This window comes from Pholis gunnellus, assembly GCF_910591455.1.
Source record: "Pholis gunnellus genome assembly, chromosome: 4".
In the NCBI taxonomy this organism is placed as follows: Eukaryota; Metazoa; Chordata; class Actinopteri; order Perciformes; family Pholidae; genus Pholis; species Pholis gunnellus.
Window position 1 is genome coordinate 5,100,629 of NC_136530.1, and position 26,602 is coordinate 5,127,230.

Below are 26,602 nucleotides of genomic sequence, written 5' to 3' on the forward strand. Positions count from 1 at the left end.
ACAAATGTCAGTCTATCAATGGATAACTATTACAAAAGCATAGCTTCCACAAGTCTAACGTGGTTTGAGAGGAAATTTAAAGCATGTCACCTTACAGTCTGACAATGACCTGAATATTCTGAGGTTGAGAATATAAGTATAGCTTTATTCATAGACTGTTGCATGTTGTTTACAGTCATAACACGCAGAGCAAAGATTCAAATAACTCCTCTGTGGATATGTGCGCATTGGGCTTAAATGTGCTCAATTAATTAAACATTTTTTTTAAATGTTTTACCAAAATGGCCCTAAACCAGGTTTCCTTTTTGACCTTAGCGTGCACAAATCCCTGTTTCAGGCCAAGACAGATAACGGCCAACAGAAAGCGTGTGTTGTGATCCCCTTTTATCAATAGAGCGGTGCATGTGTCTGATTATCTTGTGTTTCCTCAATGTGTAAAGGAAGGTTTAGAATTAGATTTATCTTGGTTTATGAAAGCCAAATGTTTGCCCCATTTGAAATGTGTTAATCTGCAGCAGAATGGTACGTTTATTAAAAAATGTTATAAAAATAATAATGCATCTGTTTAAGGGATTGTTGGGTTATAGTTCAGTCACAAAAGCGTCATGCATTGTAACGAGTTAATCTTTCCGAACGGTTAGAAAAAGGCCCATTTCCCCAAGAAGCTTGTGTACAATGTGTGCATTTCTCCACAAGGTGGAGCCCTTTAACCGAGAATGGAGGACTCCAGCACACATTGGCAGACTTATCAACCTTCAATCAACAGACAAACGCTGTTCATACAAGCGCTCTCTCAGTGAGGAAAGCCTATGGATCACCTGACCTGAGTAGGTTATTGGCTGATGGTCTACCTGAGATCAACTGTGGATGACGGAAGATGGAGAACTTTTTATTTTTTGTGACCTTCACCTTTGACCCGCTCTTATCAGGTGAGTTTATTTATGTATGTAATAATATATCTGTTTACTTATGTAAATAAAGTTTCTAATGACACTGACAGTTTTAACATTGTTTCTTCATTATAAGTGTAAGTAGTTGCAGCCCAAATGTAATACTGTCTATCTCTCTTTTGCACGCACACGCACACACACACGCACACGCACACTAACAGCAGCCAGGTGGCAGCCATAGCAACGCCACCGGTGCGCTGTTATCCTAAAGTGGGGTGGGTGTGTGTGTGTGTGTGTGGAAAGCAGAAGGCTGTTGCTGCTTTGAACTCCACACACTTCTTCCTCCGCCGCCGCCCAGTCTCGCCAGGTTCAAGGTGCGGGGAGTGTCTGTCCGTCTTGTCTTTGTTCTGGCTGTGATGGACGAGGCGGAAGACGGCGGCGAGGAGGAGCCCAAATTCCAGCAGCCTCGACCACCTCAAGTCTCCACCAGCTTGGCCGGACGCAAGGATCATGGGAGCAGTGGAGGAGCCGAGATGAAGAAATTCACGCCAGGAGGCGGAGCCGCGTCCATTGCGCGCAAAAACTCCAACAGCCACGAGCTGTGGCTCCTGCGAGACGAGGACTCCGCACCTGTCAGTGGCAGCGCAGCCTCTGCTCTGTTGTGCCGGAGGGATGCTGCTGCCGGAGGGGACGCACTTCCCGAGGCGGGCGTAATAGCAGAGGGAGCCATCGGCATGATATGCAACAAAAACGGAGATTGTAGAAGGGACCCGACCAGTTCAGGGAGCCTATCCTCTCTCATCTCAAGGCAGGAGAAGCAGGCGGATGGAGTAGTGGCAGCTGAAGACGGGAAGGGGCAGGTTGCAAGCATGGACGGCTCCATCACTTCAGCGGGGTCCCTGACACAGGGGCCGGGCGCCGAGGTCAAGACCGCGGCGGCGATGGAGAAAAAGGACTCCAGAGTTTCCTTCTCCAACGCCCCGACTAGTAAAGGACAGACTCCGAGTCAGCACTCGAGAAATTCTGTCACGTTCTCCAAAGCTGAGGATGGCTCTCAGATAGTGCCCGATGATGGAGACTCCCGGGCGAACCTGACATACATGCAGCGGCAGTTTAGTTCCATGCTTCAGCCTGGAGTTAACAAGTTCTCCCTGCGCATGTTCGGCAGCCAGAAGGCAGTGGAGAAAGAGCAAGAGCGCGTAAAGTCAGCGGGTAATTGGATTATCCACCCATACAGCGACTTCAGGTATGGGTCAAATTGAGTTAGGTCCATAACAGTGCATAGTCTTTAGATTGCGTTGCATGGCAGTCAAAGAGCTGTGTTGAATTTTATGGATTGTTTAAGTAACGCACTGCTTGGTGCTCATTTTCCACGTCAAACGTTATATGAGGAAAGTAATAGAATATTCAGGTTAATAATTAAAGCTCTTAGATATGTCCTCCAAATCACTTTAGCTGTATCCAAGATGAAATAAATAAAACAATAAATACAACTAATATTCAATATTTGTGTATATTTTTATTTAGCCACCTTGAAACTTTGATTTGATACATCATGATAATTCATTATTGATAGTAAGATATTGTCTATCTCAACCATGCATATTCCCCAATTTAGGGGACGGATAAAGACTCAAATAGTAACGTAACTGCGATACATCAGTGTAACAAGCAAAAGTCTTTCTTTTAATGAGTTTTGTCTCAAAGATAAACTTGACGGGAAGTTGGAAAAGTTAAATTTCTTGAGTTTGAATGCGTCTGAACATCTGTTTCAGCACCTAGGACAGCTCCTCCAAATCTCTCAACTGTAAAACGGCAGCAGTCTGAAGATAAAGACAGTTATTTGAGCTCTCAGCTGGCTGTGACTCAGATTTTTGCAATCAAACGATGATTTCATATAATGCTGAATTAGTGGTTTTTGTGGGGAATTATATGAGGGAACATTCATGACTCGGCAACGCTCTTCAATCGGTTCCTCCCTTTGCTTCGGAGGCTCTCGCGTTCCTTCAGCTGATCAGACAGAAATGGAACCCGGGGTTTCTGAAAAAACGTGACAAAAGCACATATAGGACTGCATCCACCAATGACCAATTATCTTTTGGTCCGTAAAATGTCTGAACATTTTGGAAAGAAAATCACTTTCCTGAAGCCCAAAATGACTGCTGTAAATGTGGTGTTTTGTCTGACCAGCAGGTCAAACGTATTCAGTTTAAGATCACATAAGTTAAAGAAGAGCAGCAAATCCTCGCTGGAGTATATTTGGCCATTTTTGCTTGAAAAATAGCTTAAAGATTGATTGATCATCAAAATAGTTGCAAATACATTTTCTCTTGATGGACTAGTCGTCTCATAAGGTGTCGCTCTTATAGTGCACTGCTTAAAACGCTTAACCACTGGTGGATTTTGTGGTATGATTAAACATGGAGCCGTTATTTGAACATGGGACACAATTGCTGTGATAATTGCTGAGTCATCCTCCATCAGTAGCTTTACTGTTCTGGCTGTCTGTTGTCCTTTTAAACGGCACCCAGCTTGTATTTCCTGTTATATTCCTGTCTCTCTGCTTGTCCTTGGTTTGACCTTGTCCCGAGTCAGATGGTTTAGGTTACATCACCAGGAGAAGATACAGTGCACTTAGTGAGAAAGGCTGAGCATCACTGTGTTTACGGTTGACTGTCTCTCAGTCTCTAACCATCTCCCCCCCCTGCTTTAGGTTCTACTGGGACTTCACCATGCTGATGTTTATGGTGGGCAACCTGATCATCATCCCCGTGGGCATCACCTTCTTCAAGGAAGAGACCACCACTCCCTGGATCCTCTTCAACGTGGTGTCCGACACCTTCTTCCTCATGGACCTGGTGCTGAACTTCCGGACCGGCATCGTGTTCGAGGACAACACCGAGATCATCCTCGACCCCAAGAAGATTAAGAAGAAGTACCTGCAGAGCTGGTTTGTTGTGGACTTCGTCTCTTCCATACCTGTGGATTATATCTTCCTCATCGTGGAGAGAGGGATGGACTCCGAGATGTACAAGACGGCCCGGGCGCTCCGCATTGTCCGCTTCACCAAGATCCTCAGTCTGCTGCGGCTGCTGAGGCTCTCCAGACTCATCCGGTACATCCACCAATGGGAGGAGGTAGGCAGAGGTTCAACATTTAAGATCCAATGAAAGGGTTTTGGGTTTTACTCCGATCACTCCAAGAAATCTCCTCTATTTAAATATACAGTGAGCCTACGGGCCTGGACCACTATGCTAATAAAGATGACAAAACCATGCAGTAGTGGCCTTGGGAAAGAAACAAAAACACAAGGGGAGAACATGAGCACCACTGTTGTAGGTTGTGTGCTATATTTAGGAAATGGTAGTTGCCACTCTAATGTAAGCCATCTGTACAGCTGTGCCCATCTGTAACATGAAGGATGTGGGATGATATACATCATATATGACCCAATACCAGCATCTCTCTCATGAGCCAGTATCGACCAATAATATGGTCTTATACTGTTTATACTGGTTTGTTAAATCTCTTACAGGAATCTCACAAAATCTCTTTCTTTTATTCCATAGAAACAATAGTGAAACAGAAGATACAATGAACACTTCCTGTTCCTTTTTGGTTAAAAGACACTAGATCTATTCTGATAAATACTGAGTTATTACAGATGCATTGGTGTTCTGCATACGCTGGCTGATAATTATGAATATGTCAGGGATCCATATCAAGATTGTTGTTAATGTGTTTAAAACATTTAAAAAGTGTCCGGCTAATCATCATTTTAAAAACTAAATAAAGGTATCGGCATTGACCAGGCTACAAAAGATAATCTCTGTTATCCTGACATCTCTTCAGCGTTTACGTTTACATCATGAAACATTCTTCGTCACCTTGCAGACAGAGGCGCCGCTGTGAGGGCGGATCACCACATCTGTAAAGGATTGTGCAGCATTATATTCTGTATAGAAGTAAGCTGCAGTTTGGATGTTAAGTCTTTTCCTGCCACTTTGAGTTGTTTGTTCATTTAAAAAAACTGTGCTCTAATTAATAATACAAAATTGGATTCCAGTGCAGTGAGTTTTATGTCAGCATACAAGTAATTCTGTTTGTACATCAAAACAATGCTCTGTATGATTACTCCCCGGCACAGAAACTGAGGTTTTACCATGTTGTAAAGCAATAAGCCTGATAGCTGTCTGATAGCTAGTGTGCTGATGTAGTTATGAATTCATGAAAAATTAATTTGTGCTTATTAGTGGAAAGCAAAGGGAGATTTTCCGAGGAAGGAACAGAACTCCCGGAGACACTAATTGCCTTTTCTATGTTCTCAAAACAAAAGCTACCTTTTTTTCCCTTCAATTATTATTATTGTTTTAATGTGACATTACAACTACACATCAGGGAATCATCATTTCTCATATATGCTTCTTAAACACAGTGAACCCGTGCCTGCTATGTGCTTTTGTATATAAAGGGAAAATCCATATTTGGATTAACTAAGCATCCACGAATCAAAAGTGTGCGTTCTCTCATGCCGAAAAATAAATAGCCACTGCTCATGTGAATACAGAGTGGTTATTTGAGCTCCAGGAGAAGCCTAATTACTGACTCTCGCAACTGAACGCTGCTTTGCTTCGCCTCAGCCCTGCCCCGATCACCTTAGTCCAGCCGAGCTCTGCTCCGCTCAGCTCGATCCAAACGTGGTTGGCTGGGTTTCCCCTCAGCTCGGCTCGGCTCAGCTCAGCTGCTGTGTGGCAGGGTTTTCCCAAAAGATCATCCTAGAGTTGTGATGAGTTCACCGTTTAGCGCCAAGTGAGTCAACCACGGTGCTCATAACAGATAAAAAAAAGAAAGAGCAGATGTATTTTTGACATGATCTTTGAATAGACTGGCAGTGTGTGTGTGTGTGTGTGTGTGTGTGTGTTTGTGTGTGTGTGTTTGTTTGTGGCACGGCCAACACAGCAGCAGAGATAAGCGTTGTCTGGAATAACCAGAGCAATTTCCTGAGGCAGGAAGCTTGTATCAAGGCTCTCCACTTGCTGGCATGCACTAGAGAGGATGCCTTTTTCATGAGCTAGAGTGGACGATGACGGCAAATGGGCGGCAGCGAGATTGCTTGCGGGAGTAATATTCATCAGGTTCAATATAGTTTCCTCTAAACGGTGTCATCCCGTATCGTGTTTGACAACGTGCTGCCGACGCGGGAGCCGAACGCAACTTTATCTGCGTTTCGCAGGCCGTGAGTCGTGGTCACAGTAATGGGCCTCAACCCAGATTGTGGCGTGACAGTGACACATGGCGCAGGTGCGCAGGTGTCACGGGGAACATTAGTCCTGGAGCCTCATTAATCACGATGGGAATGCTTTCTAATCACAGGGCAGGTCCCTCGGTGTGTTTCCCTTTCCCCTTCGTCAAATTAGCCAAGGCCATCAGCCATTACAGCAGGGGGAAAGTAGTGAAAGTTGTGTCTTTGGCATTTGGCCTGCAGCTAATTCGCAAGGGGAAGGGAAAACTTAAAATATGCAGACGGGTGAAGAATAAAGAAGAAAATCAACATATATGTGATTGAATATCCACCAAGTAGAAACAACACCTTGATGCTGGTAGATATTCTAGATGGCGGTGGAGGATAAGGAGGAGGTGTTTAGTGCACAGACAGCCAATATGCACAATACTAAAGTGTTATGAGCATTTAAAGCACTTTAAAGTCGAAGTAATTAATGGGACTTGGGGAACTCAGCCAGACGCGGGGCCATGAGAAAAGCACCGAAGCCACATTAGTGAGTGGAGTAAAATATGCATGTTGGTCTGTTTGGATGGAGGAATATGTTAGAACGCTTTGCTTTATTGTGTCGGTACTGTGACTAACAAGAGACATCTGCGCCCCGGGGGTTTCGGTAGAGGGATGCTGGTTTTGAGATTCAAGTGAGCTGAGGGTTTAGGGCAGCGAGGTGACCAGATGAGTCACACGTAGGTCGATCCTCCAGTTTCCAGTGAGAAATGAGCCTTTTGTTTGTGATGTAAGAATTCAGCAAATTGGGCCATAAAGCAGGGCTTTCCATTATACATGACTATGTAATATATACGTTGCAGACATACATCCACCTGGCCTACTTCCCTCATAGGACAGTTATCTCTCCCTAGTGGGGAAAATGCTTTTGCTTACGTTTTAGCGAAGCCTCCAGTTGGCCCAGCTAAGCATGGTTTTCACAGCGGAGCCCACACATTGATGTAAACCTACTCTCACGCACAGACACACACATCGTGGTTAACAAGGCCTGGCCAGTAGCCAGCGAGAGCCACACTGACACTAGTTCTGCACAAATGAGCCTTCGTACCTGAGGAGAGTGAATCTAAAAAAAACAAACAGAAAGAGAGAGAGAGAGAGAGAGAGAGAGAGAGAGAGGCCGACCCCAGGCTGCTGATCAAAGCCTCATCAGCGTCGTTCATCATTCTTCTTCTTGTTCATTTTGCCCACCTGGTTCTAATGTAGACCCTCAGCCTGACACTAATATGCTACTAAGATTGAGGAGGGATGACATGCAGCACGTCAGCTTTTTGTTCCTGATTAGTGACATGTTTTACCTCCTTTAACATCCACTATGTGAAGCACAGAAGCATCAGTCGGGCCAGGCTGTTGTTTCACTGAAAGTTATTATGAGGAACCTTTATCTGATTAAGAAACGGTCTCCATTTAATACCGCTGCCTCCATATGACCTACTTAAGTAAACAAGACCGTCAGCGAGAAAATTGGCAATTACTTTATAGTAATTATTAATGCTGGTCATTGGCCGTCGGGATCTCTGCCGAATCAGCCTCACCTGAAACTCCTTCAGCTCAGACAACAGCGTACAACAGTCGGTCGAATGACGACTTATAATGTGAAAGAGGTTTATTTCTTGTCTTTTACATTATTGTTTTGGTTTCTGTCCCACAACGGTACTATTTTGGTTCACCCTTACCGCTCTCAGCAGTGTCATTTGCAGACACAGCAGACAGCTGTTTATTTTTGTGGAAAAACACTCACTTTACCTGCCAAGCACTAACGGGTGCACTAATAAACTAGCCAGCAACAACAACAGAGCTGACAGGAAGAACGTGAATGATTCGCCAGGTAAACTGAAACCCAGCTCCAAATGAGTGATAAAGCTGCTCCGGTAAATGCTGGATGTATAAATAGGCAACTGTATGCTAACATGTTCACCATAATATCAACTTTATGAGATGGTTATGTGTCAATTTTGTGTTTACAGTATCTTTTCCTACTCCAAAGTGGGAAAAAATACAATAAATCAATTAACGCTGCCTTATGAGAAGGATGTTGGCCAAACTATCTCCTATAGAATACACATGTAATGATAATATTACACGTTCTCCTCTTTTTAGAAATGTACTGGATGTACAGTTCACCTCTTTCTGTGCGAACAGATTTTTCATTCCCCTCACACATCTATCTCCGTCTTTCCCTCCTCTCCACTTTGATAACCCTCTCCTCTGTCCGTCTCGTCTCCTCCTGACAGATCTTCCACATGACCTATGACCTCGCCAGTGCTGTGATGCGAATATTCAACCTGATTGGTATGATGCTGCTGCTGTGTCACTGGGATGGCTGTCTCCAGTTCCTCGTTCCCATGCTGCAGGACTTTCCGTCTGACTGCTGGGTCTCCCTCAACAAGATGGTGGTAAGCAAAAAATGTTGCGTATTATGTTTGCGTTATAAGTCACACAATCACAGGAATATCAGCATGCGAAGGTGTTTGAAAGAACAATCACTGCAAAAGCAAAGCATTAAACATATCCCCCATGGAGCACAGAAGTGTGTTATTTCAGGCAGATGGGGAAATAGGATTTATTTAAGGTTTAGTCTGCACACACACACACTCACACACACACACACACACAGGACCAGCCTTAATTAAACCCTCTCTAGTTAAACCCAGGAGAGATGCCAGTGTGTACAGAAAGCAGGAGTGAGGGATGAAAACAGAGCCTGTTTTCACTCGGTTCATACGGCGCTTCATGTGGTTTGTTCTTTAGCCAATGTCTTCTTTCTCTCTTTTCTTATTTACTTCCCTCATTCTAACTGGCAGCTATAGCTTCTGGCCGTCTGCAGACATGAAAGATAAGAATGACACAAAAAATAAATGCTGCAGCTGCATGAAAAATAATGATCTAGACCAGATCATTAATGAAAAATCATTATTAAAAGCATGTTTATTTTGACCTTTATACCTTTAACCAGCCTGTTGTTGCCAAACAGGAGCATTACTTGATCAAACCTCTTGAACCATAAGAATCTCAAAGAATCTGCAATCAATCAATAAAATACTAAAGTACAACAAACTACAGCTTCCAAATTACTATAAAATTGAATTAAGACCGAATACTGCTTCAACAAATACTGAAGATTATAACCTTAAATAAACTAGCAAGAGTACGCTAGATTTAAAAACAAACATCTCAAAAAAGTTACTCTTTATGTCCGAGCATTTCTTTTATTGATTGCTGTTGGGATGTAAACAAAGTTTCAACAATTATAAAATAAATAAAGATTTCCAGCTAGCTTGAATAAAGGTAGGATTTATTATAATAATTTTAATAATTAACCGATCCAGTTTAATAGTTTTGGCCATGGGGGACTAATAAACAGGAAACTGTGTTTTTTTTATGGCTGCACTGTTACATCACAATGTCACAACATCAGGAACCATTTTCACCTGTTTGTGTATTTATCATTGTGAGCTTAATCCCTTCCATGCTGTCTGACTCGTCACTGCGTATCAGAGATAACTGGCTGAGATTTGGTGACTGACAGAGCCGGAGGCACGGAGAAGTCAGGGGATGTGAGCTGTTAAAAACACATCTGCCGGGTTGCCCGTTGCTCAATACATGCCGTTTCCACACTTTTGTTTTGTCTTTTTATAACTTAAATACTATTTTTCCCACACACACATACACACACTCACACATATTGCCTGTGAGTCATGTGGTAGGCCTGTTAATAGTGCAACCAGGAGAGACCAACCATACAAATTAAGATATTTATAATATTCTGAAGAATATTAAGGCTTAGATTTCAGAACTGGCTCAAACCTTTTGTATCTTGATGGTTCATGCAGGTCAGATGATGGGCTTAATGAAGGGCTGTGACCCCTGATGCTGAGCTCACAGTATGTAGGGTGTACCGTGGATTGGTGAAAACCAACACTGGTGAAATGCTTTGTGAGTAACTTTAAAGAAATAGAGGATACAAGGATAAGTGGATTGGGAGTTAGAGAGGACAGTTTGCATTGACTGGAGCGGTAAAGAGCAAAGTGATTGGTTAAGGCTGAGGATAACTAGTTGGCATTAGTGGGGAATGACACAAGTACACGGGCGGCAACCGGTTCTTAAAAGTAGAGCTAAAGCTGAAGTGCTTTAAACTTGCATTCTGTCTTAAGGCCATTAGGGGGCGACTCCTCTGGTTGCAAAAAAGAAGTCTGATTTATTACCTCAGTAAACATTGTGAACATGAGTTTATGGTCTCGGTCGCTTCAATACAACATGATGTTCATTTAGTAAGTTATTGTCCTATTGAGAGTCTTCTTAGAACTTTAACCCTTTAACAATGTTTTCAGTTCATGAAAGTTAATTGTAACCGTTTTGTTTGCCTAAAAGGGTTTTATTAAGCGTTCGGTTTGACTTGGCTCCGCTTGTGCCACTTCTGGTTGCAAAACAAAACCAAGATGGCGACGGCCAATACGCTCAACTCGAGGCTTCAAAACTACAGCCCTCAAAACCAATGAGTGACGTCACAGTGACTACGTCCACTACGTCCACAGTCTATGGATCAACATCATCTGCCTCACAAACTAGCCCGCCACTGTGACGGAGCCCAAAGATGGTTGACTTTTTACTGTTGTATCAAAAGCTGCAAATAACTGGTTTGCGAGGTAGTTTATTCTATTTCATGGACCGAACATCACATGACTGTTGTGTCTCGGGAAGTGAAGCACAGCTGGATGATTCCTTCCTCGCGCATATGTCGTTGCACAGGCTGTCTCCTGAGCAGGCTGTCTAAGACTCTCTAAGAAATGCTTTATATGTTGAACCTTCTAGTTTTGGCACATACAGTAGATTTGAGACTTTCAGCCCTCGAAAACACTGTGTGCTATATGACACGGTGGTGTGTGTGCTTGCGTGCATAGCTGTCGCGCGCGTGTGTGTGTGTGTGTGTGTGTGTGTGTGTGTGTGTGTGTGTGTGTGTGTGTGTGTGTGTGTGTGTGTGTGTGTGTGTGTGTGTGTGTGTGTGTGTGTGTGTGTGTGAGTGTGTGTGTGTGTGTGTGTGTGTGTGTGTGTGTGTGTGTGAGAGACAGAGAGAGAGAGGGTTCTCCAGGAACAGATGGATCTCACACCCATTGACCCTGGGGGACATCACTTGCTTCTCTATCGCTCCATCTCTTGTTTCATCTCCGGCCATCCTTTTTTCTCACTCTTACCCTCTCCACAAAAAACACACACACACACACACACACACACGGAGGCTAACAAGAAGCCCACTGCTGTTTGTCACTTCTGACTAAAATGCAGTGAACAGCGATTTGGTAGACGTTGACTTAGTTTGACTGAGAGAATGAAGTGACTTTGTTTAGATGTTATAGTCTCCGCTTGCATCCCGGCGTAGTGCTCGAACACTTCTGCTCTGTTGGCATCTGGACTTGTTTTCTCAGCTCACATGTGCAAATATAGATGTAGCGATACCAGCCTCTTATTAGAATTCAATTCCAACTCAAATATACATTTTGTGTTGATGTCGTTTTCTTTTCCAATCTCAGAGAACGGGCAGCTCCTATATTGCATCACAACATTGTCGTGTATTACGTTAATTATCTCCAAAAGGTAAAATAAATTGCTCTCTAAGCTGTCAGGCTTCTCCCCTTTCCTGCCTCTCTTCCAGCTCGCCGTGCTTACGTTCAGCTATGTCTCTTGATGCCTCGGAGTGATGGGCGTCGCTTAAGTCGGTATGCAATTTTCCGAGCGATATTTGCCACAATGCCAGCGAGAGCACCCATGTGGGCGCGGCCCGCCTGCTGTGCGGTGCTGCTCTCCGTCTCAGGGTAATCGAGGTCAGAGATCCTCCTCAGAGCGGCTTTGAATGGGAGACGCAGCGTTAAATGATACTCATCCTTATGCTTCACTTCTTGCCCGCGCTGGACATTTACTGGACTCATCCTTGCACTTAGGCTATAATACAGCCGGATAGACACAACATGATTCTTTCACTTGCTCGGTCGGCACTCTCATGTGGACTATTACACCTGCTGTCACATGAATATATGTCTGTCTGTCTTTGTGTGTGTACGTGATCTGATAAAAACAGCTTCCCTTCCAACTATTTCCCCTCCTGTAATGTATTCAGCTCTGCCTCAAAACATCAAAAACAATATCTGTGACTTGTAAAAGATGTGCACGCAGCCGACAATGGTGTTTATTATAAGCCCAACAATCAGGCTCCTGCAGCATAGTGATCACAAGATACCAGGTCATCACAGCCTGTTACTTAAAGTGGCTCTCTGTACGGTGGATGACGGGTGGGTTTGTCCCATCTGCCTCATCCTGATTGGCTCATGGATCAGCGGCATTAGAATAAAGCCTCTCTCTTCCTCTCCTGCTTGAGTCTGAGCTCTGTTTCTGAATTTAATATTTTAGGCTGCTGAGGGATATTTTACTGTAGAGGAAGGGTTGCTAGAATTGCAATAGAACACACATTTGTGTGGCTTTATCACCTATGCATGTGCACTGTATCCTCGCACACACACACACACACACACACACACACACACACACACACACACACACACACACACACACACACACACACAGAGATGCACTTCAAGGAACCCTCCTGCTGTGAACGTTAATAAGGGTTTCCCCCATTCATTTAATTACTGAAGTGATCTAACTGGCAGGCAGGATTGTCAGCATGCATAAGAATAATGGGCTGTTACTGTGTGGAGGTGTTGGTGTGTGTGTGAGTTGAGTAACTGCATGTTATGATCCTGCAGCTTCTTTTACTTCTATTTGGTTCATGCATTATAAAGTGTAAACGATCTCCGTAACACAACATCCATTTTTAAAATACAGTCATCAGAGATGAACATTTAACATGAGTGTTACTGTACAGAGTGTTTTAGAACACAGGCAATACAAGTGAGTGCCATGTGGAAATTGATAGGATCCTTCTGTAAAGGTAGTCGCAGGTTGTTTGAGACATCAAACAGGTTAAGTCATGTATGTGTTGAGTTATAATGCATTTGAAACACGAGTAAAATCAAGTAAAGTTTGGAGACTGTTGACTTTCTTGAATAAGCTGGATCAAGCCATGTGTAAGCCAGCAACAACAAAACAACATTGCTGCCCAGTCTGTTTGGAGCAATGTTTGTGGGGCAAGTTGCCCCAGTGAAACCAACGCCATTTTAAGAAAATAAATTGTCTTCTCATATTTATCTAAGTAGTGATATGAGTTCAGGTTTTTATTGAAATACAGGATAAATATTCATCCAGGTTTTTTGCAAACAAGTTGTCTTCATATCGTGAAGTATAACAACTTAAACTCTGGAAATAGTAAGGGAGGTAATGCTCCATGACTACGCCACGACAGATCCCGAGGAGTGAAGCCAACATATCATGATTGCCCCCTAGTGGTTGGCTGCAGTAACAATTCAAAACACGCTTCAAATCAATTTTTATTTAGTTACTTCTGTCACTTTAGGTAGGTTTCACGAGGTTGACATATATTCAAGAGGTCCTTTTTCTTAAAATGTAGTTTTGAATTACTTATTTGATTGACACAAAATGGGGTGTGGCTTGAAATGACCGATCATGCTAACATTTGCTAAATAGCTCTTAACACAAATTAACACAGGCTGGTTTTTGCAGGTATTTAGTCATAAACGACAAATAAAAATGTGTCATTATAGATTGACAATCCATCCAAAAGTTGTTTAGATATTTCAGTCTGGACCAAAGGGGTGGAACGACCGACAGGCTAGAGTGGCTAAAAAAGCAATGTTGGCATGTCAGTCTGGCTTTTCCCAATTTTGTAAAATCTAAAAGCAGTATAGATTTTTTTCGTTTTACTTATGCCTCGTACGTGTCATGATCTTAGCAGCACAGATGCTTTGGGCTTGAGCCATATGGCCACAGCTTGCATCATCAACAACACATTCTCTGGGTGCACATGGTCGCACACCAACAGCAGTCTGAAATCTACAGCTGTGTCTCAATCCAGAGGCTGGATCCTGTGAAGGACACGGCCAAAGGCGAAGGTGGGTCCTTCAGAGCAGCGATTCTCAAAGTAGGGCGCTCTGTCAGGGGGTCTGCCAAATAATTTTTCTAGGAATTATAAAATTGTGCTGTATCATTAAAAAGTGCTTATCTACAGATGGGGATCATTTGTGGCAATACAACAAACTAATTGTGTCCATTACGACTGAGACCAACAGCAATAAATTCATTATTTTTAAGTAGAAGCACTTTAATTTGGTCCTTTTTAAATCTGGATGTTTTTAGGACTCCTCCAGTCTTGCTACCGTTCATTTACTGAAAGCGTTCAAGATCAATTACTTGAAAGAAAACCTAAAAGCTATAGAAGTGGTATTGATATGATGTTCATCACCATGAAACAGGTCCTTAAGAATTGCAAAGTTTAAGAAAAGTAATTCAAATAGCATCTAGTTTAATTGGTGGTAAGCATATGCTTAATCGGTGCTATGATAAAGAGGCGCTCCTTGGATAATGTTCATCCCTTTAAGGTGTCCCTGCTTCAGAGGACCTTAAGGCCAGACTGAACCTGCTCCCCCTCTGCAAACAACTCACTCCTCGTATACTTAGATTAGTTACAGTGGTGCTCCAGCAGCGTGTGTCCCTCGGCACACCTTATCCACACAAAGTTCCACTTGCATGGCTGAATTTTGTGATTTGCTGAAAGCAAAAGAATGAAAGCTGTGCTGTTCTCTGTTGCTGCTCTGCCAGGGTTGAATACCTCAGGGAGGAGGATGAAACTAGCAACTCTTCTAAAAACGAACAGATGTCAAGCTGGCAAAACGTAGCCGGCTAAAAAACAGCTGAACGTTTTTATATGTAGTAAACAACGTGAACGGAGGGGTGAGATGACAATTTACAAAAGAAACAAAACACATTGAATCTTTGTATTGTGTTCTTGGCAGAGGGAGAACAGAGGTGTGGAGTCACATGATGTGGACTCAAGTCACTAGTGTGATGACTTTTGACAAAATCAAAAAAGACTTAAATGATTCGTGACTTTGGACAGCCTTTGAACTTGAAAAAAGACTTTCTTTGAAGCCAAATGACTAAAACATATGTTATTTAAAAAGTGTGTGCTTGAGGCAATCAACTGCCCGGTACCAGAGGTTCTCCAACAGCACCAGAGATGTTGGTTCTTTTTGCTTTATGAGAGATCTCTTATTGATTCTTTCTATGGAAAGAAGATTTACTCGTGGGAAAAATACTAACTGAGCAAACAGAATTTTCCCTGAAAAGTGTTTTTGTGAAGAGTTGTCTTGGAGTTGAATCTCAAGGTTTAGGACTTGAGAGCAAAGACACGAGACTTGCTTGTGACTTGCAAAACAAGGACTTGGTCCCACATCTGTGTGGGAAGAGAAAACTAGCCCCTCTCATGTTCTCCCAAATATTATAATTATATTCCCTTTTCTTTAGCTGATGTTCAGCTATATGTTCAATGATAAATAATCAGATTGCTCAGTCTCCACTGTACAGCAGACATGAAATACAGTTAGTTTAACCCACAAACCATGATCATCTCATCTATTTATTGGTTGGAAGTTGTTCCTCAAGCACATCCTGTTGCACATCTTCCTGTCAAAGACGATTAAACTATTAAAGCTAATGAACTCAAACCCAATAACTACAGCAAAGTATGATCCACCGAGTCCAATTCCTCTCGCAAAGCAATTAAATTCCTGCAACATCATTTACAAGAATCCATTTCACATCTGATGAATTCAATTAAAGATGTACAGGAGTCAGCGGAGAAAGACTTCCATGAACCCGACTGACATGAAAACTCAAATCACAAGTACAACACACTTTACTTTTTATTTTTATTTGTCTTATTTTGGTGCAATGTCCGGCTCTCTAGAGTAAAACATAATAATTATAGGCTACAGCTGCACCACGCTGCTACAGGCAGACAGAAAATTGAAAAACGCTGCATTTAGTCAACCGAGACCTTTTAATAAGCTGCTCATTATATCCAGAGAAAGTAAATGTTCCAGTTCAAGCTATGAATTCAAACTTGTGATGTTGCATTTTCAAACACAGCCACCACGAAGCCCTAAAATGTGGTCCATTATTCTCAATTTAACTTCATGCAAGATCCAATCAAGAGAAATCCTTTTTGCTTTTTAACGCCGGCATTCCTCGTTAATATTGTCCAGTACATCCAGCCGACACCACACCATCTTGCAGCTTCCCGTACTCATTTGGTTTTAAATAATGAATACAAACACAAACACGCTGGTTCTGAATAATGAAACCAAACATTGCTAACAAGGTCCTTTTTGTGGCAGTTTACATATTAAAATCCTAAATGTCGGTGTCATCTAAATGTCACTCCTTTTTAAAGCAGTGTCAGTTTTCAAGCTGTCAGAGAGGGACTGCACCCTGTCAAAAAACGGAAGCTCGGCAGCATGACTGGCAAAAGTCTAACGCACACACACACACACACACACACACACACACACACACACACACACACACACACACACACACACACACACACACACACACACACACACACATATTCAAATACAAGCTGAGTCTCAAACAGCATGCAAAACCCAGCCGGACGTGCCAGCATGCACGTACGCTCACTATTCTATACTTACCCCATCATGTATCATGGATGTCCCGTACTCCCGTTGGTGTTCCTGCCTAAATGTATTATGTACAATTAGCCCTCATCCACACTGCTCAGTGAAGATCGATGGGAAATAAAATGCACACCAGAGCTGATTTCATTAGCCCCCCCTCACACAGGGTGGTATCTCTGTAGAATTAGTTTATTTTGTTACCATGAGGGACGTCATCTTCAACAGTAAGAGACAGCTGCACACCGTCAGTTTTAATCAGCTATTGTTTCAAACTTAAACACGTACTGACCTGTTACAGCTGGTCAGGGTGCGTTGTCTCCGTCTTCCTGCTCATACAGTCACGTTAATGAATACACACTTGTTTTGTTTTCAATTCTGCTTGCCGAGAGTTACAGTAAACAAGAAGATTGATACCAGTCTCACACACGGCATCACCATTAAATATGAAGCGTATCTCAGCAGCTGCTGAGCTTACTTCAGCATAAAGACTGGAAGCAGATAAAAACAGCTAGCTGGCCAGGCAACCAGCACAGCCAAGAAATAGCTAGGCACATTATTTATAACAGCGTTGTTTTCTTAGTATTAAACAAGCTAAATGGTTAGTATCAGTGTTTGGGGGTGGTCGCCTTTACCCACCGGGAGTAGGCGGTACGAAGAATAAGGATACTCATGTAGACAAAAATCAGAAGTGCCGGTACTCGTATACACAGAGTCTAACATTCATATAGTAAGAATGCATCCATTTGTTCTAATTACCTAAGCTTGGAGCATAAATTCTTCATAATCCAGGGATATGATCGTGTTGTGTATTTGTAATGAATATCAGAGCAGGAGACTCACCAGCAACTTAGGCCTCAACATCCACAAAAACCTTTCCCGGAAGCTGATTCCTGCCCGTGGGCTTACAGTCCCATGACCACACAGGACAGACTAAGAGCATGCAGCTTTGAGTCATATGAGTTAGACTGTTACACCCTGTGTCTGTACCAGGCAGCAACCTCAGGGTCTGAAAAAGTGCTTTTGAACTAGCATTCTGGTTCCGAAAACATGTCTGATTGTATAGAAGTCTATGAGAAAATGACTCTACTTCTCTCTTGATTTATTCCCTCAGTAAACATTGTAAACAATAGTTTATGGTCCCAATCGCTAGTTTCAAGTCTTCAACACAGCATGATGTTCATTTAGTAAATTACGATCCATTTAGAGTCAAACAGACCATAAAGCAGGGTATGCTTTAGGGCGGGGCTACCGTGTGATTGACAGGTCACTACAGCGGCGTCATCCATGTTTGCGTTTTAGAGCTTTAACCCTTTCAGTGTGTTTTCATGAAGAATTACATTGAGAAAAAACATTGTATTTTTCAGCATTCAGTTGTATTCGTAGCTCCACCATTTCATGTCACTTTTGGTTGCAAGAAAACAAAACGACAAACTCAAGATTTCAACACGGCTTTCCAGCGAAATCAAAGGGTAACGTCCTGGTGACTACATCCACTTCTAATATACAGTCTATGAGTTTGGTGCATTTACAGTAATGTTGTCTTCAAAATGTTACCACAGCATGCTGTAATAATAGCTAATAATAGATCCTATGGGCTATTTTTGATTTTACGTCCTCTCAGCAGCAGTGCATTCTAATCTTTTAATTTCCTTTGTACAGTTTATTGTTAAGTACGTTTAGGATAGATCCCAGAGATGGTGAAGACTTTAATCTCTGGTGCTCTGTCCATTGAAATACTGTATAAATGAAATAGTGTGTGTGTGTGTGTGTGTGTGTGTGTGTGTGTGTGTGTGTGTGTGTGTGTGTGTGTGTGTGTGTGTGTGTGTGTGTGTGTGTGTGTGTGTGTGTGTGTGTGTGTGTGTGTGTGTGTGTGTCTGTTAGAGAGTGAGACAGACAGATGCAGCCTTGTGTAAGAAGGTGTTTATTTCTCTGCTGGGCTCTGGCTTAGGGCTTCCTTCTCACGCTGTTCATCCACCAGCAGTGTGGCCGGCATGCTGACGGCTGACTGGAGGGACTCCCGGTCTGTTCACCACTCGTGGGGACAGTGAGGATGAGGCTCAGACTGAAGCGGGAGTGTTTCAAACATTCTGTTTGTCTGAAATATTGCTTATCATAATGGGCTTAAGGACGGCAGTGAGACGAGGACAACAACTACAGAGCTGCGTATTATTGAGATAACATCAAAGCTGGAGAAGATGGTTCTTGTAACCTTAAAGCCGGTAAACTGTCTGTTTCTCTGTCTGTTAGCTTCTCTCAAAAACCAACAGATAGGAAACATTGAGCCACGCTCGGCTTTCACAGTCGTCCACTAGGCAGAGTTTCTGTTACTTTCCATAATGCTAAGTACCTTTAAAATCTAATTTTCTTTCTTTGCTGTCCCTCCAATCACCTCTCTAAACACACATTTTCATTTGGCGGCAGTCTCTAGCCAGTACGTCCTCTTTCACCTCCAAAAAAACAAGAAAAAAAACAACCAAATTTGAATCTCAAATGAAATGCAAATGTTCCTGGAAAAAACACAAATCAGATACAAATCCAAGCAAGTCAATCAGTGACTGAAGGCTCCACTCGTATCAGAGAGGGACAGAAGAAGAAACGCACAAACAGGGGTGAACCTCGGACAGTGTGTGTGTGTGTGTGTGTGTGTGTGTGTGTTTGAGGGGAGGATGTGAGGTTCAGCGACGCCTGTGGAGGGCTTCATAATGAATCTAACATGGGAGAATTAGGGTTGACTGAACGTGTGAGCACCAATCACAGGCACACTGGAGCAGGCAGATTTACAGGCTCCTCATTAACACCATTGTTGTTGTTTTTTTGTCCTCTTCTCCTTCTGCTTTGCTCACTGATGATGATGATGATGATGAGAAGTCTCTCCAGCAAACCTGAAACAGTCAGAAACAGAGCCATACACAGGTCTTACTCTTTAGCCCTCTTGTTCTTTAATTCACTCTCTCTATCACCACTTCTGTCGCACTCGAACCGTCTAGTAGAAATGGCTTCGGTCATAAAGAATCATTGCAGCATGGAAGTAACAATATAAAAGTAAGGAGCTATTCTAGGAGGACACGATAACCCTGATTTTTCCTCTTTATCCTCCTCCGCCTTCCCTGTATTTTATCTTCCTAACTTGTTTTCTCCTCCGTCTCTCCCCACAGAACGACTCGTGGAGCGAGCTCTACTCCTTCGCACTCTTTAAGGCCATGAGTCACATGCTGTGCATTGGATATGGAAGACAAGCCCCAGAGAGCATGTCGGACATCTGGCTGACCATGCTCAGCATGATCGTCGGAGCCACCTGCTACGCCATGTTCATCGGCCACGCGACCGCACTCATCCAGTCTCTGGACTCATCCAGGCGGCAATACCAGGAAAAGGTAAGGATCCGGCTAGTTTGTTTCACTGGATGTTTACGACACATTTAATTATCCCGAGTAGCCTCTAGACATGCAGATAGTTATCCAGGGTTGTCCAGGTTTGAGATGTCGGTCTCAGTAACAGCCTACAATATGGAAATGTGTTTGATCAATGCATTGAATTTGAATTTAAAGTTACTGTTAACTGGTTATGAAACAGTCTCAATTGAATACTGATGCCTCTATATGACCTACGTAAGTTAATGACACCATCAGCGAGAAGATTGGCCATCTCCATATAGTTATTCTTAATGAGTGTCATTTGTGCCACTGGGTCAGATTGAAACCAGGTGATTTTGTTGGGCCCGCTGGAGGGAAGGAGGGCAGAGGAGAACCAGAACCAGGACTGAGCGCGGCCGACTGTCAGACCCTGCTGCTGTAAAATTAGAGGTTTTCTAAAGGGACTCTGGGTCTTGGAAACACTAACGCTTTTGTCCTCAGGTATTTCCCAAAATCAACAATTGGGTGAATCAACCCTTTGAACTCAAACATATCTGAGGAAATAGTACAGCGTTTTAGCTTTTTACAGAGAGAACCCCCCCCCCAAAAAAAACAGGGTTATACAGTTTGTTGTTAGATCACTGGTGAAATAAATCAGGGGGCTAGCTAAAGGATTTCCTTACCCGCCATACCCAGGTGTCCTCTCTATCTAGAGCACGGCAAGAGGCCATAAGGAGACTCCATAAGGAGACGTAATCCACAGTGCAACGATGTAAATAAACATTTGATATGAACGCAGAGGGTTTGCTCATTTGATTCCAACACGCTTTGATATGAACAGCATCTGTTCTATGAGTTCGATATCCCGTCTGACGTCTCCGCACGAAGGCCGATCAAAGCTTTCGGTGTCTGCAGGCCAAGCGTCGGGGAGCACGCTCCTGCTTTTAAAACAGCCACGGTGTCAGCGGTGCTCTGTGTCTTGTTAGTGTCCTTAGATCCGGCGTGATGTGGAGATGTCTTATGCTATCTGTCACTCGTACACATGCACGTAGACATGCACGCACACTTCAGAGTGATTGGTCGGTCTTTGGTCTAAATATTGGCCCAGAGGCTTCAAACAAACAACAAAGGGTGATCAGGTTTGCGTCTCTCTTATTGAGTCATACGCCAACACGTAGCTGTTTATTTTATTACTTGAGCCTTGGTTGTGCATCATGTTGAATAGATAATCATCCTGCTTTACTTTCTAGGTCATGATAGCAGTGATGTTGAGCTTATAGCAGACCAACACTCTTGCGAGAGGAGCTGTGGTGGTATTTAAAAAGTAATGAAGCTACTGTATGTGTCAGAAATATGAGCATGGTATACGCAGCAGGGAATGGAAACATTATCAATGGATCTGGGGTACTCCATCCAAAACCACTGAGCGTACTGAACTCCATGTGCAAACAGAACGAAAACATTGGATTAATGACACTGAACCTTTATTTTTTGTAATTTGGGTTTATCCATCCTACTTTCGTATCACATGTACGTCCCCGACATGTTGTACGGGATGTTAACCTGAGACCCTCACACAGTGATTGTGCAGTTTCAGTCAGCGGCCTCACATCTGCAGACTGCTCTGCTCCAGGAAGTCAGACTCACTAATTCAGTAGCATCTTTTAAATCCACTTCTCAAAACCAACTCAGAGACTTTGCTGTTATGTAATTGCCTTTTGATCTTGCCAACTTTTAACCTTGTGTTATGTCTCATACATTTTATGAAATCTAATTTCATTTTCTAATGTTTCTTTTTCTTTTGATCATGTTTTCTATTTTTATATCTTCATTAGTTTTTCTTTCATTATTTCATTCTTGCCTCTATGCTTTGTAAACTTTTGTTTTAGTTAAGTGCTATTTTCAAAGTTTCTCATTTCCTTATTTTCACTGCAATAAGGTTATATCATTAGTTCTGTCTGGCTGTTAGTTAGCATACTCATCCCCCAAAAAAGCTATTAGCAGATTGTAGTGGAATTTGCTGGAGACATCAAGCTGTGATGTAGTGTTGGGCAAAGATCAGGTGGCCATTAATAAAATACTTTGTCTTATACTTTGTCTTTGTTGTATAAGAACTTTGGACCCCAATGTTTTTTTGAACTATTCCTCTTACAAATGTCACCCACTCCTCACTAAGTTTAATGCATAACTTAGTTGGATGAACCTGAAAAAAGTTGCTGTACAAAAAAAATTGTAATTGGTTTCCAGTTGATCTGTTTGACATTAATGCCATACGTCTTAAGGACGTCCTCCTGCAGCGAGCTCGGAGACTAAAAAGAGGAAAAATTGAGAGAAAGGGCAAATGAGCTGCCGAGTCTTTGCTGGAGTCTCTGCTTTGTGTCAGTTATATGTCGCTGTACTCTGTCAGTGGTCTGACGTCTGCAGTAATCAGTTCCTGCCATCAGTCTCATGTTCCTCGTCCTCCGTGATGCACAGCAGTGAAATAATGAACAGAGTGGCAACTCCCTGCCAGGCTAGACTACAGCAACTCATCCACCATGCTGTCCCTCTCCGGTGCTCCATGACTGTTTGCTCATTATTAACCAATGAAACTAACCACGCTGCACCACAGATAACATACTAGAGACGGAGCTATGGGTAGAAACCTGCCTTTCTGACGAAAACGGATTCTTTGTCTAAGATAAAGTAAATGCTAGCAACTGCATGGCCTTGTGTTGACATAACAGAGCAAACAGAAAGCATCACGCTCAGTGTTGAGACAGAAATGTCACAATAGCTGCAGCACTAAGCTTCGTCTCCTGTCTGCATGAAGAGACCTCACCGACCAAAGAGAGATGAGGATTTGAAACCGTTTACTGCAGGATCAAGAGTTAGACAAAGCATGCTGGTATTTCTTTCTGCTTTATCAGAGTAGACGCATGTTGTTTGGTTAGCGGTGTGTTTAGAAGGTCTAGGAACAGGAATATAAATATAGACAAACACAGTAAACGTGAGATAAGAGCGGGAGATGCTAATGAGAGACTGTAAAGCAGTTGAATCGTCAGTGTTTAGGTCTGTTTGCCTTCGCATTACAACTTTCAGTGAAGCTGGACTTTTCAACCATTTATCCATTATCTTTAGTTAATTATTCACCTGTTTGTTCATTACTTTTAGCTAATCATTTCAACTGTTTATCCACTTTAAGCTAATTATTTCAGTTATTTATTCATTACGTTTAATATATTATCTAGCCTGTTTATTCATGACTTTTAGCTAATTAGTTCAACTACTTTTAGCAAATTATTTCTCATCCATTACTTTCGGAAAGTATTTATTTTTTGCTTTTAGCTATTTCACCTGTTTGTCCATTACCTTTAGTTAAATGTTCTCTCTCAGCTAACTTTTTACACCACGTATCATTACTTTAACACAACTTTTAGCTATCTCTGCTAGCTTGCTAACTAGTTTTCATGCACTCTCGATATAAAAGTGTTACAGCTGACAGGCTGATGAGAGACACGTAGTACAAAAATTAACGTATCGTAGCCGCTAGTCTCCTGGTTATTGCGACAAATTTACACACCATTTTGTAATCTTGTGTGGAAAGTTGTTATTTTCCTCCTAAACGCAGTATATTGATGTATGTATTTTTTATTAAACTGCAGAAGTACCCTTGGGATAGAAGTACCTCTGGTTGGGAATCTTTGTAGAGCATCTCCGTTCTCAAGAAACTCAAACGTTTAAAGATGGAGGAATATGAAGTGGCTGGATTTTATGAGGGGCCGCAGGGAGTGACACATGAAGTCGTGGATGTGTGAAAATGAGGCAGTGACAGCAGTTTAGCGTTCCCTCGTCATCCCCTCCTTCACGTTGCGGTGACCGGTGTCCACATCGCGTGTTTCTCCTCCCATCTCCAGCCCTCCCCTGCTTCATATGTCCATTCGCCCTTGACTGTAGGGCAACACACCATCTGCCAGCGGACACAGCACATGGACGCAGGGCATTAGCCATTATGTAACTCCACTCCCGCTCCTCCTCCCCTATCATCACTTCTTCCCCTTCTCGAGCAAGCGTGTCCGAATTGTGGTGAGCGTAGGGAGATGTGACCACTGAGGCCTCCGGTGATGAGCACTGATCCACTTGGGTCTTGACACATTAAACGGTGACTTGAACTGCAACTGCTCACTTCATAACCCAGATGACCACAGGGGCCTGACCTTTACTATCTGCGTCTCTCACACCTAAAAATATCTGATTTACTTTAAAGTGCACCTTTTCTGGAGCTTTAAACCACCCACGTCTCATAGCTGAGAGGGAGTCAAACACGGTTGAAAGCTCCAGAAATAGCGTGTAAGTGGACCTTGAGTTACGATGTTTTTTTTTTACCATCTCCAGGGTCAAGTGTGTAGTTTCACGCTCACCCTCACCTAATATTTTCAGAATATGAAGATTTATTTTATTTATAGGTCATTGTTTGTATAAATATTTAAAGCCAGGCAAAAATTGGTGCCGACTAGATCATGGACTCTAGGAAGTGGATGTAGTCACTGTGATGTCACTCATTGGTTTGTGGACTGCCCTTTTGAAGCCTGAGGTTCGTCCATCGACATCTTGGCTTTTTGCAACTACAAGTCACACGAGAGGGAGGCGTTAAGTCCAACCGAACACTGAATGAGGCTTTTTCAGGGAACCAAACACGTTACAGTTAACTTCAATGTACTGAAAACACTGTGAAAGGGTTAAAGTTCCAGGACGAAAACAAGGACAACGCCCTAAAGCGTACCCCGCTTTATAGTCTATTTTATTCTAAATTGGACCATAATTTACAAAATGAACATCATGCTGTATTGTGAAAGACTTGAAACTATATTGAGACCATAATCTCATGTTAACGATCTTTACTGAGGTAATAAATCAAGTGAGAAGTAGAATCATTTTCTCATAGACTTCTATACAACCAGACTTCTTTTTGCAACCAGAAGAGTCGCCCAAGTTTATGACACAGGCCTGTTGTTAACAATTAACGTTTCCAGAGAGAGTAGCCACGATGACAGTAAACTGAACTTGTACTGTAAAATCTGTTTGAAATGCAGGTTTTCTGGACATCTCTCTGTTATTTCCCTTTTGTCGGCCCTTTTCCACAATCCATCCAATCAAACATTGTATTTGCATAAACCTTGAAGTAGTACTCTCTCTATCTACATCCATATAAGAGAAATCAATATGTGATAACGGCATCGACCTGGGTTGATGTCGTCAGTGCGCCTTATGAAGAGAGAAAGTGTCTCTGATATTAGAAATATTAGAAACACTGCGTGTGTGTGTGTGTGTGTGTGTGTGGGCGCACACATTCGTGTGTGCTTATTTGTGTGTATCTGTCTCCGCTCTTCAGGCAGTGAGCTAAATGATACTGCTGAAGTCAACCAGGGTTTTATATACACAGGACATCACAGACACACACACACAGACAGATACGGGACTTGTCACATCCCGAGCCATGATGTTCAGTGACATGGCCCATTAATGGGAGGGCCAATTCAATTTCTTCCTTCCCTCTGTGGCAGCTTACAGTGACAGCCATGCATCACGCTCGCAAGCCACCAACTAGCGGCTTTATGTCCCATAAAAAAAGCCTCCGTGCTGCCCCTCAGCTAAGTCGGCAGACCGAGGGGAACAGATTGGATTTTAGAAATGTAATGCATTTGTTAGTTTTATACAAGTAGCCTACTGCAGAAGGATCTAAGTCCAGTCTTATCTGCATCCCCGTCCTCAAAGTTTCATTTAAAAAAAAAAAAAATGGACACTGCATTATTAATACAATATAGGAGGATAATATCTGTGACATTATGTTAAAAATGAGTGGAATACGAAACATTTCAAGTTCAGGTTCTGAAAACTTGCCATCTCAGAGGGTAAATATTAGTTGTAGAAGTGTTACTCTGGCTGTTCACGTGGGTATTCGTTCGTATGTACGGGTTCTTCGGTGTGACTCGGCATTAACTTACAGTTCACCCGTCATCCCAATGTTCCTCTTTGGAACATGACCATGTGCTGGATTTCCAAAATATATTTTCTTAATATTTCCCTCTCAAGAGAAATTGGTGAATAATATAAAGCTTAACTGAAACTGTTGTAGGATGAGACACCCCAGTGAAAAACATAGCTTTTCATGCACTGCTCAACTCTTTCAGACTAAGAAAACATCAAAAATACACATTAATGTGTCTATTTTACTACTTTGTCTATTAGCGCTGTAGGTTTCTCCTAAATTCACCAAAAGTTAGTATTAGATTATGCCTCATTTACATATTTAAACATAACATTTTAGAAAAAGTGTTATCCAAAAAATGATTGTCTAAACCTAAGTAATCAACTGGGAAAGTGATGTCCATCAGCTACTTTTTGTACCCTGTTCATCTGGGGTGTCTTCCTTTTAATAAGTGAGCAGATTTATTTTGCGACTTGTCACTAACCTGAATCTAATGCTGG

At 42.5% G+C, this 26,602-nt stretch overlaps 1 protein-coding gene across 1 annotated transcript in view; it reads left to right on the forward strand.

Moving 5' to 3' along the window:
* Positions 1-1,306: 1,306 nt before the first annotated feature.
* hcn2b (hyperpolarization activated cyclic nucleotide-gated potassium channel 2b) overlaps positions 1,307-26,602 on the forward strand; it is a gene marked incomplete at both ends in the record, with an annotated part of 40,899 nt that continues 15,603 nt past the window's right edge. Inside the window, 4 exons of the mRNA XM_079158673.1 lie at positions 1,307-2,136; positions 3,604-4,027; positions 8,409-8,570; positions 19,937-20,155. Of these exons, the coding sequence (XP_079014799.1) occupies positions 1,307-2,136; positions 3,604-4,027; positions 8,409-8,570; positions 19,937-20,155 (1,635 nt within the window). The remainder of the gene's footprint in view (positions 2,137-3,603; positions 4,028-8,408; positions 8,571-19,936; positions 20,156-26,602) is intronic.